The 11,662-nt window shown below is 60.5% G+C and overlaps 1 protein-coding gene across 1 annotated transcript; it reads right to left on the bottom strand.

The window, feature by feature from the left end:
* Positions 1-1,408: 1,408 nt before the first annotated feature.
* Positions 1,409-7,000, bottom strand: FOXF2 (forkhead box F2). Its single transcript, XM_074347976.1, has 2 exons — positions 5,239-7,000; positions 1,409-2,265 (listed from the first exon to the last, which is right to left on the bottom strand). Exons 1-2 carry the CDS (start codon positions 6,443-6,445, stop codon positions 2,099-2,101), a joined length of 1,374 nt encoding a protein of 457 aa, XP_074204077.1. The 5' UTR covers positions 6,446-7,000; the 3' UTR covers positions 1,409-2,098.
* Between the last annotated feature and the right edge of the window lie 4,662 nt (positions 7,001-11,662).

The following is an 11,662-nucleotide window of genomic DNA, read 5'->3' as shown; positions in this document are numbered from 1 at the left end:
CTTCCTGGCAAGTTCTCCCACAGCTTGAAGACTCCTGCGTCCCCGTGCGCAGGGCCCCCTCTCACCACTGGGGGGCGCGCTGGGCTTTCCCAGGCCCCCGCGGCCGCAGAGTTTTCCTCTTCGAGGTCCTGTCATTCTCTGTATAAACAAGTTACGTTCGAGTGTTTAGGATATAAATTACGACCATGCCGGCTGCCTCGGAAGGAATGTAAACACAGCACTGTGGTCGGAGCAAACTCTGAAACTGACTTCATAATTTATAGCAGGCCCCCGAGTAGCTCGGGATAAAAGAAAAAAAAAACCCTATTTAACTGCAAATATGATAATGGAGACACAAAAAAGTGTTTAATCACTGCTTAATTTTGGAAAATATAGAAAGGAAGCTTAAGGATTAAGAAGATGGTTAGGACTTTAAAAAACAAGATGTTTTACTCAGACCGTGCTTGGCCTGAAATCTCTGAGAATACAAAGTCCCTCTGCACGAGGTGCCTGGTGACTGACTAGGAGACAGGCCTTCCCGGGAATGAGAAACAAAGGTGAGTTCTCAAAAGCAAAAGCAAAACCAGAAGGGCCTCTCTGTCCCCACTCAGGCCGACACTTGCCAGCGCGGCCTCAAGCCTGAAGGGCTGTCCAGGTCCTCAGCCGAGCAGGTCTGTTTCCTCTCGTTCTGTCCGGAGCTGCAGCAGCCCAGCCTGGAGCAGTCTCGGGAACCGAGCAAGAAGGGAACCCAGGGGACACGGTCACTCCCTCGTGAAAGACAGGAGGGCGGCGAGGGGCCGGGGAGGGATGGGAGAGAAGCATGGGGGCTGGTGGGGCCAAGAGCTCTGAACTGGAGGGTGGGGCGGACGGCGAGTGAGGGCCCAGCCCGCTCTGTCACCCTCCAGGGGAGTCTGGAAAACCCTGACGCTCGGAGACTTTCAGGATGTGATGGCCACCCAAAGAGCTGTGACTTTCACAGGGAGAGCGGGACCTGTTCACTGGGCACTGCCCCCAGCTCGGAGCCCAGCCCGGCCCAGCAGGCCCTGGGTGACCACTCTGGCCGGTCTCTCCTCCCCGTGCTGGTGGGGCAAGGAGAGGACAAAGAGCAGGACCCACGGGCACAGGAGAGACGACGGAGGGCACAGAACGGGGCTTCCTCGAGCTGGTGTCGTGCTGGGTTCTCTTCTAGGCTCCTTTTACTTCTGGTTTTGGTTTAGAAAGAAAAGAACAGAAAATGGTGCTTCTTCTCTTTCTCTCCTGAGCAGACCCACAATCAGAACCTGGCCTGTGTTATTCAAGGCACAGACCCCACACCACGTCAATTATACAACTTGGAAAAAAATCAGCCCAGTGTAGAGTTGCAGCACCAGCTGGTGGAGAAGAGACCTAGGGATCGGATGCCTGGGGAGGAAAGCGGTCCCCCAACGACTATTTGTTATATACATTTTATTGAAAAAATTGTACATCAAAATAGTTTGGCAAACTGTAAAAGTATACGTAAGTGCAAATATATCCTCCTTTTAAAATACAAGCAAAGTGTGAGTATACACGACAATCATAGAAATAGCTTTAAAATGTGGTACAAAACAACCTTGTTAAAAAAATGTCGTATTGTCACGATACCGAAAACCATGTTCTTAAACTAGACACGTTGTTGCTAAATACTTTCTTGAGAACGTTCTTTGGCACCTGTATCCAAAGGTAGTGTTTGTTGCAAAACACAACTCTCCCGCTTAGCTACGGAGCAAGATGAGGCTTTCTTGAAATCCTGCGCTCAGCACTGCCTTCGGGAAAAGCACATGCATTTTCCATAGACAAAGGAAAACACACACAGACCCTGATTTCTGAAGGCAGTGAAGATCCCAGAGTCCATGCTTGTTTTCCTCGTGGTAAGTTCTCGCCATCTCTGCTCAGAAGCGGCGTCCGCCCCTCGCTGGGAGCCTGCGCGTCTTGGGCATTATTCTGCCAGGCGCTGTCTTTCCACCAACGGTAGACAGATGTGCACAGCGCTCGCGGGGGGGTTCTGGCGAAGGGACCGGTGTGCCACTTCCTGCTACGGCGGCCGCCCGAGTCCACCTCAGCCATCGCCCCTGGGGGGACAGAGGGCCTGGTGCCCCATTCACATGACACAGGGCTTGATGTCCTGACAGACGCTCTGGTGGTGGTGGTGGTGGTAGTAAGGCCCGCTAGCAGAGGGGTGGAAGGAGGAAATGCCGTTGAAGTTGAGGACGAAGTCCTTCCTGTCGCACACGGGTGTGGAGTGGTGCTGGTATCGAGGCAGCCCCACTGGAAGGGAGAAAAGGAAACCTTTTCAGAAACATTCGTTCAGCTGGGGATAGCACACAGTACTTTGTAAACTGCAACTTAACTTGTGTCGTATTTTGACCCCAAAGAGGTTGGCCTGTCTTTTTGCCTAATGCTGTAAAACTGGTAACATTTCTCCATGTTTCAAGCTGTGGCCAGAGGAGGACTCTGGAATCCTGGCTTGGTTCTGACCCGCCGGCACATGCAGAGCACAGTCCGCTCTAGGCCGGGTTCCCTGTGCCTGAGACCCCGTTTCTCCTGGAGACGGGCCGAGGCTGTAAGGGGGCTGGACCCAGGCCCCGGGCGCAGGGCACCTGGCCGGAGCTGCCGAGGCCGAGCCCCTGACCCACAAGCACCACCATCGCCCTCACCTCAGGTTTCGAGCCTCCTGCCTTGTTTCCCAACCAACCGGCCCCTTGGAGGAGCAGGCCGCAGCGGGGCTTTTCCCGGCGTGATAACCATCTTGTGGCCAGAGAAGGGCCGAGAGACGCGCGCCTCTTAGCGGGTGGTGAACGTCTTCGGCGCCTCCAGAGGAGCCAGACCCGGGGAGCAGGGGCCGCTCTCAGACGAGAGCTCGGCTGCAGCTGCCCTTTGGGGTCTGCCGCGCAGGGGACCCTTGGAGAGCGGGGCTGGCCGGGGCCGCGAAGGCCCCGAGTCCCTCTCCCCGGGCCCGAGGCGGGCCGCCGGCCGCCGACTTTTGCTTTTGCTTTCTCCTCGCCTCCCGCCCCGGGGCTCCAGGCATCTCTCCGTGCCGGGCGGAGCTAGGCCTGTTTGCCTGAGACTCTGTCCGTCTCCTGTGCGGTGGAGGGACCTCAGGTCACACTCTGGGGCCGGCCCGATTCAGTTAATGCCGCGCAAGAACCGTACCCGCTGGCCCACAGGGCCTCGGCCCAGCCGCAGCCCAGCGCACGCAGGCGACCGTGCTGCTCCGTGGCCGGCGCCTCGGCCCACGTTTGGTGCCCGATGACACCACTGTGGCCAGGCGCGCCCTGCAAGCACGGCTCTCAGGACGCGGCCCCGACGTGTGCTTATGGCTGCGGCGCAGGTGCGTTTGACCCCGTGGAAGCCCTCGTAGTGCCATTTCCTGCATCTCTAACCGGTAGGCCCGGGAGGACCATGAGCGCTCACACCTACCGACGCCAGCGCTTAGATGTGACCGAGGTGCCGTAAAAGCCCGGCTCCTTCTGGCCTGGCTTTTAGGGCATAGATAGGGTGCGGGCCCTCCTCCTACCCCCTACCCCTGGGCCGTGCGTGGGGTCCGGAGCTGGAGGGGGCTGCCACATCGGCATGCGCGCGGGGGTCATGCTGGGGGTGCTCGCGCGCCCTGGGCACCGCCTTGGCCTCCCCGCTGCTCAGGGGCCCTAGGAGACACCAACTAGGCAGGCGGGAAGAGCATTCGCAGCGGGAGCCAGAGCACCAGGGAGGAAGAAGCAGGGAGTCCCCGCCCGGCCCGGCCTCCCTGGCTTTCCCTGAGCACTATCCGAGGAGGCCGCCGTGAGGTAGCGTCTCTTCTATCCGGGAGAGTCGTGTTCCCAGGGTGCCGAGTTTCTGGGACCTGTGCCTGCACCGGGCGTATGGGCCAGAGCGAGGGCGACCCCGCAGAAGGATCAGAAGTCTCCGCGTGGTTTGTAGTGTTTAGGGTTTTGTTTCACGGCGGCCGCGGAGCCTCGGAGTCCGGGCTGCAGCAGAACCCGGCATCCCGCGGCGGGGAGCCAGGAGCACGGAGCCGGGAGCCCGGAGGGCAGCGGGTGGGCAGGAGAGTGCAGAGCGCTCGCCAGGGCCAGGCTGTGATTGACAGCCAGTCCGAGGGAATGGGAAAAAAAAAATAAGAGGGGAGGGTCGTCTGTGTGGGTTACTTGTTGAAATTCCCATAAAATTGAACAAGACTCTGCTCTCAGTGGGTTAAGTCAGGCTAAAATCCTCTCCGGTGTGGTCCTGCCCAGACGGTCTTTGTTTAGTTAACCTCTGAGACCCGCATTTAAAAGGCCTATTTGGGAAATCTCACCGTCCAGGGAACCGGCATCTTTTGCCCATTTCTGGCTTCCTTTCTCCCTGACGCTCTAGCTCCGCACCGATTCACAACGGGTAATGTGTGCATCGTCCCGCGAGCCCTTCTCTAGTTGGGGCGAGTGTCAGCTGGGCACCGTTGGCCACGCGGACTAGCGCACCTCAGAGGAGTTAATATTGAGGGTGGGTTCATCTCCACTGTCCCCATAAACCGGGCTATTCAGATTCCCTCCTCCACCCCCACGGTCCCCTCCCACCTTTCACCGCCTTCGGCAAGTCAATAAATCCCAATAATCTGCAAGCAACACAATTTACACCAGAAACACTGCAAGAGGTGCCCAAGGGGCGGGCGTCTCTCAGGGGAGCCACCGGTGGGCCCCAGGTCCTGGTGGCCTAGGCCAGACCCATGTGTCATCAACTTGGGTCCCCTGTGGGGGGAGGTGGGGGGCTTCTCAACAGCCTGGCGCCCCTCCCTGGCGACACAGGGACCCCCTCTGCTTTCCTCCACACCCCTCCCTGATTCCCCTTCTCCCAACGCACCCCTCGGTATGGAGCATCTCCCTTTCTGACAGTTACCTGTGGGGAAAGCACAGCAAAACCAACCCCACAAAAGACAAAAGAAACCAGCCACAGCTCCCCAGCCAAGGTCCCCCAAGGCCACAACCTTCTCTCTAGCTAAGTCAGGCCTGAGATTTGAGACTTGGAGTCCATGGGGACACCCGGGCAGCCGAAGAAGGCTGGCGACATGGCACCATCCTCCCAGCCGTACAAATTCTGGAGGACCTGCTGGGGCCAAGGTGGTGGGGGAAGGCAGCATGACCCTGATCCTCTACCCCACAAATAGGGTGCCAGCTCCCGCCAGGCCGTGGCAGCCCAGGAAGTGGCAGTCCCGGTGACAGGAGGCCAGAAGGCTGGCGACACCCCAGTGGGCCGGGCTCCCCGCCGTACCTGAGAGGTCCTCGCGGGCGTTCTGGTGCAGGTAGCTCTGCTCCAGCGAGTAGGAGGACATGCTGGTGTGCAGGCCCGCTGGGGCCGCTGGGTTGCTGCCGGGCGTCAGGGTGGGCGGCTGCTTGAGGTAAGGCGAGGCACCGGGCGAGCTCCAGTGTGCCGCGGGGCTCGTGTAGGGCGAGTGGCACTCGATGGCGCTCGCCATGGCCGGGGACGAGGGCACCGGGCTGCTGCTGCTGTCCGGGCCGTAGTCCCCGCCGCCGCCGCCGCCGCCGCCCCCGGCCGCGCCGACGCCCCCGGGCCCGGCGGGCACGGGGCAGCTGGCCATGTAGGTGGAGCCCGGGTTGGGCGACATGTGCGGGACGTGGTGGTGGTGGTGGTGGTGTGGGTGCGCGTGGCCCGGGGCGCCGGCGCCCGCGTCGTAGCCCGCGGGCATCATGTCGAGGCCACCGTAGCCGCCCTGCCCGTGGCAGGCGAGCGGCGCCGACGGGGGCGCCTGGAAGTCGAAGCCCTGGGGCAGCAGCGAGGCCCCGAAGCCCAGGCCGCTCACCACGCGGTGGTACATGGGCTTGAGCGCCTGGCACTTTCGCCTGAAGCCGCGCGGCCGGCGGCGGAACGAGCCCTCCTCGAACATGAACTCGCTGGCAGGGTCGATGGTCCAGTAGTGGCCCTTGCCCGGCCGCCCGAGGCCCTTGGGCAGCTTGATGAAGCACTCGTTGAGCGAGAGGTTGTGGCGCACGGAGTTCTTCCAGCCCTGGTAGGCGCCGCGGAAGAAGGGGAAGCGCGCCTGCAGGAACTGGTAGATCTCGCTGAGCGTCAGGCGCTTGGCGGGCGAGCTCTGGATGGCCATGACGATGAGCGCGATGTACGAGTAGGGCGGCTTCTCGGGCCGCCGCAGCCCCGAGCTCGCCTTCTTGGCGCCCCCGCCGCCCGCGCCGCCGCCGCCGCCCGCGCTCTTGCAGGAGGCCGGGGGGGCGCCGGCCGAGCCAGAGGAGGAGGCCGAGGCGCAGGAGGCCGAGGACGACGACGACGACGACGACGACGACGAGGACGCTGTCTCCAGGGCGGCGGCGGCGGCGGCGGCGGTGGGCGGCGGGCTCATCAGGGCGGCCTGGAGCGCGCCGGGGGCCGGGCTGCACGCGCGGCGGAGCGGGGCCGGCGGCGGGCGCGGCGGGGGCGGCGGCGGCGGCCCGCCCTCGGAGGTCATCGGGGGCCCGGGAGCGGGGCCGGGCGGCGGGGGCGGGCCGGGAGCCGGGCGCGGGGGCGCGGGGACGCGGTCGGCCCAGAGGCCGGGCGAGCGCCCTAGCCCGCCGCCCGGGCTGCAGCCGCGGCCGCTGCGAGCCAGCGCTTCGGCGTCGCCTCCCTCAGCTCCGCCGGGGCTCCAGGCGGCGGCCGCGGACCGGAGGCGACGCCCGGCGCATCCCTCCCCGGGCCTCGGGCCCGGCCTGCGCGGCGGCCTCCAGGCCGCTGAGCCCGAGCGGCCGGGCGCCGGGCAGCTGCGCGCGCGAGCGGGGACCGCGGCCGGGACCCCGGGGACGAGCCCGACGTCTCCCCTCAGGAGCGCTCCTCGCTCTGTCTCTGGGACTTCCTCCCTCCCGCGCCCTCCCCCGCCGCCCTCCCCCCACCCCGCCCTGCCCCCTCCGCCGCCGCCCCGGGGAGGGCGCGCTCGGCCCGCGCTCACTCCTCCCCCCACCCCCGGCCGGCCGCCGGCTCCCTCTCTTATCTCGCTCCTCGCTCTCCAGGGTCCCCCTCGGCCTTTTAATTCCTCTCCCGGATGCCTTCCCTCTCCCCTACCCACCCTCTCTCCATCGGAGGGAGCGCAGCCTGACTCACGTTTGGCTGGGACGACCCCCACCCCCGCAAAAGTCGACCCCCTCCGACTTTAGGAAATCTTCCTTCTTTTGGCCCCTTACAGCACCCCTGCCCCCATCCCAAAGCCAGCCGCCCCCGGCGGAGCGGACCCACCCCTTCTCCTCCCTCCCCTCCTCCCCCCTCCCCTCCTCCTCCCCTCCTCCCCTCGGTCTCCTCCTCTCTCCCTCCTCCTCCCCCTCCCTCTCCCTCTCCTCCTCCTCCTGGCCGGTCCTCCGCCGAGTGGTGCTGCCGCTGGTGCTGCCGCCGGACCTCCTTGGCCGCTGCCCCCCGCGCCCGCACTGACACCATCTGTCAGCTTCATTTAGACATTGCAGCCTCAGCCGCACGCCGGGGTGCCTGCCGCCCAAAGGTAACGTGCCGATCCTCTCCTCTGCGGGGCTGCAGACTCCGCGCCACTGTTAGCCGGGGGCAGAGGCCAGGCTCCTTAAAGACTCTGGATTTAGAGGCTCTGGAAACGTGGTCGAATAGGACTCATGTTTGCATTTGCTTCCATTTCCTTTCCGTTTCCCACTTGATGTTTTGTTTAAAAAAAATGCAAAGAGAAGGCCACACTGAGTGACAGGGTGAGATAGCTGTGTTTCTACTCAGTCCTGAAGGGTGTGCAGCTGTCACCGGATTCACTTCCTCCCTCTCAGTGCTGCCCACCCAAACATGTGCGCCATCTCCAAACTGCCTTCCTGGGAGAACACTCTACCCCCGTGTGGCTGGTTCCTCTCCAAGTAAGAGTCAGCTTGGGGGAGAGGATGTGCCCCCTGGGAGGAATCACTCCCAATGAGACCAGACAGTTACTGGACCCCACGTGCAAGGAAATGTCTGACCAGAGACAGGGCTGAAAGTGGGAGGAGGACGGCGGGAGGCCCTGGAGCTGGCCGGGCACACAGGCAGAAAGGGGAGGCCAGTGGGGAGGCGCTGCAGGCAGCAGACCCCGGGGGAGGCCGGGCTGGGCGCTCGTCTGCCTCTGCCCAGAAGGGCCCAAGGTGCAGTGCCTTGTGCTGGGGAGCCTGGGGAGCTGGGATGGGGGCCGAGAGAAAGGGAGATCGTGCGGGATCTGGAGAAGGTGGCAGCAAGAGCCTGGGTGGAACAGAACGGAGCCGGCCCCTTGGGGCTGCACTAGCCCTCTGTGCCCCAGGATGGCTCCCGGCCCAGCGAGCCGGTGGGGCTGGAGAGCGAGGAGAGGGAGGGGTGGAGGGGGAGGCTGGGGGCTGGGCCGGGGCTGGCCCCAGACAGTGACCTGAAGTTGAGTGGAAGCAGGCTTTTTCCATCAAACCCTGCCTGGATACCACACACAGAGACCGAGTGTCAGTTTACGGCCCTCAGCCGGGCTCCTTTTCCCTAAGCTCCACTGTAATTAGACAAAGAAAACCTAAATTAGCTGAACAGGCGTCGACAGCTTCCTCCAGAGCACCCCTGGTACCTACGTGGGAATGTGTCCAAAAATGGCTTGATTGTAGCCCAGAGTCAGCTAAGAAAACACGGCCAAAATGAACTCAGTTTACCGCTCATTTCCAACAGAAAAAAGGAGCGAGCGGCCCTTTTCCGGGTGGGATGTTTTGGTTGAGTTCGGGAAGGGGTTTGCTGTTGTTTCCACTTCTAAGACTCCCTTTCTGAGTGACTGGTGACACTTTTTTTTTCCTGGATTGGTCCTAATTAATTTCATGGTATTTTTCTCTTACCCGCTTTCGTCCTTTCACACAAAATAACTTAACTGTAAATAACTGAAAGTGGAAGTGAATACAGTGTGTTCACTAAGTCAGTGCTTCAACTGTCCGAAAAGTAAGGAAATAAATAGAAGCTGGAGTGAGGAGGACGGAGAGTATCTAAAAGACGCTTCCCTGACAGCCTTCTGTGTGTGCGTGTGCATGTGTGCATGTGTGAGCGCGTGTCCCTGACACAGCCTTTTGTGTGTGCGCGTGTGCATGTGTGTGTGTGCATGTGTGTGCCCATGTCCCTGACACAGCCTTCTGTGTGTGCATGCGTGCGTGCGTGTGCGTGCATGTGCGTGCGTGGATGGGATGGAAAAGAGCAGGCCCAGCTGAGAAGCAGGAAGGCCATCGTCTCATTTCTAGACGGGGGTAGTGGGCAGCAGATCTGGGGAAGATTAGCAAGCCAGTATATCACTGCCCCTGGACCTGCTCTGAGGTCCTGCACCTGGGAATTCTGTGCACATTGGATCTCAGGCCCTAAAAAGTTTTGGGACCCAGAGACTGAAGAATGAAAAGCCCTGGGCAGGGCTGGTGATAACCTTGTGCATCAGTAGTTGCTAGTTTTGGGGTCATGGGGTCATGGGTCTTTTTGAGAATAGTTGGAAGCTGTGGAGTCTACCTGCAAAAAAAAAAATGCTCCCATTTTGCCTGGGATTTCAGGGCGTTCAGAGATATGTATTTTAAAAACCCTACTGTATACATTTTTTTGTTTCCACCAGTTCATTTGGTTAAATTATCAGGAATTTTAAAAGGTTCCCTTCCCATCCAAGTGACAGTGGTATCCACTTTACCTAAACCTTCTAAATTTGCAAGAAATATCCCTCACAGTTTGGTGAGTGTTCCACGATGCCAGGCAGGCCCTGGAATGGCAGCGCACCTTGGAGAGTGGGTCTGCAGACGCGGAGCCTCCCTCTCCCCGGGGACCCTGGCACTGCCCTGCAGTCCAGGGAGATCGGAGCTTGGTGGCTTTAGTTATCTGAGCAGGAAGGGACTCTTCTTCAGGACTCGTTCTTGAAGACCTCCCTTCTGCCTATGGAAACTGTTCCCTTGGCAGAGACCCCCCCCCGGTGGAGAAATACTAACCCCCCCTCCACATCTGTTCCATAGACGTCACAGTATGTATAAGCCTTTCTGCTCACATCATGTCGCTGCCACGTGGTCTCAGTACCTTCCCCTTTAGGGACAAGAACACAGAGGCTCAGAAAGATCAGGTGATTCGGTGCAAGTCACACCTGCCTGGGCAAGTGACCACATGGCCCTGCATCCAGTGCAGTACCCACTACAGGGTAGAACTTTAACTACTGATTTGTACAAATCTCCTGGGTAAGAATGTGTGTGGTAACAGATTATGTCAAACTGTGTCTCTAGCGGGAGTACCTGAATTTCTGTGTAGCAGACGGTTGAAAAGGAAAGTTGTGTTGGTCTCTGAAATAGCCTTGTTCAGGGGGCTTCCCTGTCTCGGATCTCTTCCTGATTGACTTTCACTGCTTTATAAACAAAAGTCTTGACTTCTTTTTCCTTGTAGGAAGGAAAGGTATGGTTCCTTAAAATGAGTGTGGATCAGCCCGGGCGCTCCTGGGTTAACCAGAAGTGCTCGGATGCAGTGGGTCCTCTCTCCCTGGGGGTGCCCGTCTGCATCTGCGCTGCGGGTTTCTTTACAATCCAAGCCCCAAGCGCAGGGGAATGTAAACCCAGGGGAAGCCTGGGTTTTTCTGATTTTGTTCTGTGATTGGCGTTTTATTCTAGGAAATCTCTTCATTACTGCGGTTTACATTTTATGTTCTTAGCATGCTTCCTCTGTCTCGTGGGTTTTACACGAAATGGCTCAGACTAAACTGGTTACCCACTGGGGAGACACGCCCGCACCCACCGGGTTTTCGGCCATCTGAGGCCTCTCCTCTCCGGGCACCTCTGCCCCGCGGTGCCCCCCTCCCACTCCTTCCGCCTGCCCTGTCGGAGCAAGCCTGTTTCCAGTTCAGTCAGAAGTTGACCACCCTGTGTTTTGGTATGAGTTACACGTGAGGGGCCTTTCCGGACAGGCAGTGGGCACTGGCTGCTGAAGTCTAGGGGTGCAAGGTGCTGAGGAAGCCCTGGAGGCCCTCGAGCCTGTGTGCCACAGAGGCCCAGCTGGAAGCTGTAGTTGACAATAGGAAATCCTCCGACGGGGGGGGGGGGGCGGGCGGGGGTGGTGCTGGGGTTGGAGAGGGCACCTGAGCAGGAGTGGTAACTGCGGGGGTTTTACACCCTTGTTGGGCGTCTGCTCGCCTTCCTTGATCCGGAGCCCCCAGACCTCCGGGTTGGAACGCCAGCCACCCAATTCCCAGTGTTTATTTAGATAGATTCTTCCGCTCTCCAAAGCCTGTGTCCCCGGCAGGGCCCTTTTTATAGCTACCTTCCTGCAAGATCCGAAGTTGGGCCCCACGTCTCCTGGGCCTGGCGGCCCGCACAACTTGGTCACCTTCCTGTCACCCTCTTGGCCAGATCTGAGGTGCTCGGGGAGGAGGAAAAGGGCCCCCTGTGGAGACTGCCCCTTCCAGTCTCCGCAATTCCCAGGTTTCAAGGCCCAGCTCTGTTCTACTGAGAGATGCCACTTTGGGGTGGTCCCAGGAGCCAGCCAGTCTGCCGGCCGCCTGGGTGCGGCTCCATGGTGGACCCATCTTAGGCATCGCCTGCGGCCTGCTGCATTTGTGGGTGGGAGGCCTCGGCCTTGAGAAGTGGGTTTCCATGGCAGGGATGGCCATTCTTCCTTAAAGGCAGCTCTGATGCCAGCAGCAAGGAGAGAAAGGGCCGTGCTGGGACAGGCAGGGTCTGTCCATCTCCTAAGGGGGCAGGAATGAGTAGGCCCCCAA

The sequence above is a fragment of the Camelus bactrianus genome, chromosome 20, assembly GCF_048773025.1.
Source record: "Camelus bactrianus isolate YW-2024 breed Bactrian camel chromosome 20, ASM4877302v1, whole genome shotgun sequence".
In the NCBI taxonomy this organism is placed as follows: domain Eukaryota; kingdom Metazoa; phylum Chordata; class Mammalia; order Artiodactyla; family Camelidae; genus Camelus; species Camelus bactrianus.
Note: the sequence above shows the minus strand (reverse complement) of the source record. Positions and strands in the feature narration are given on the sequence as shown.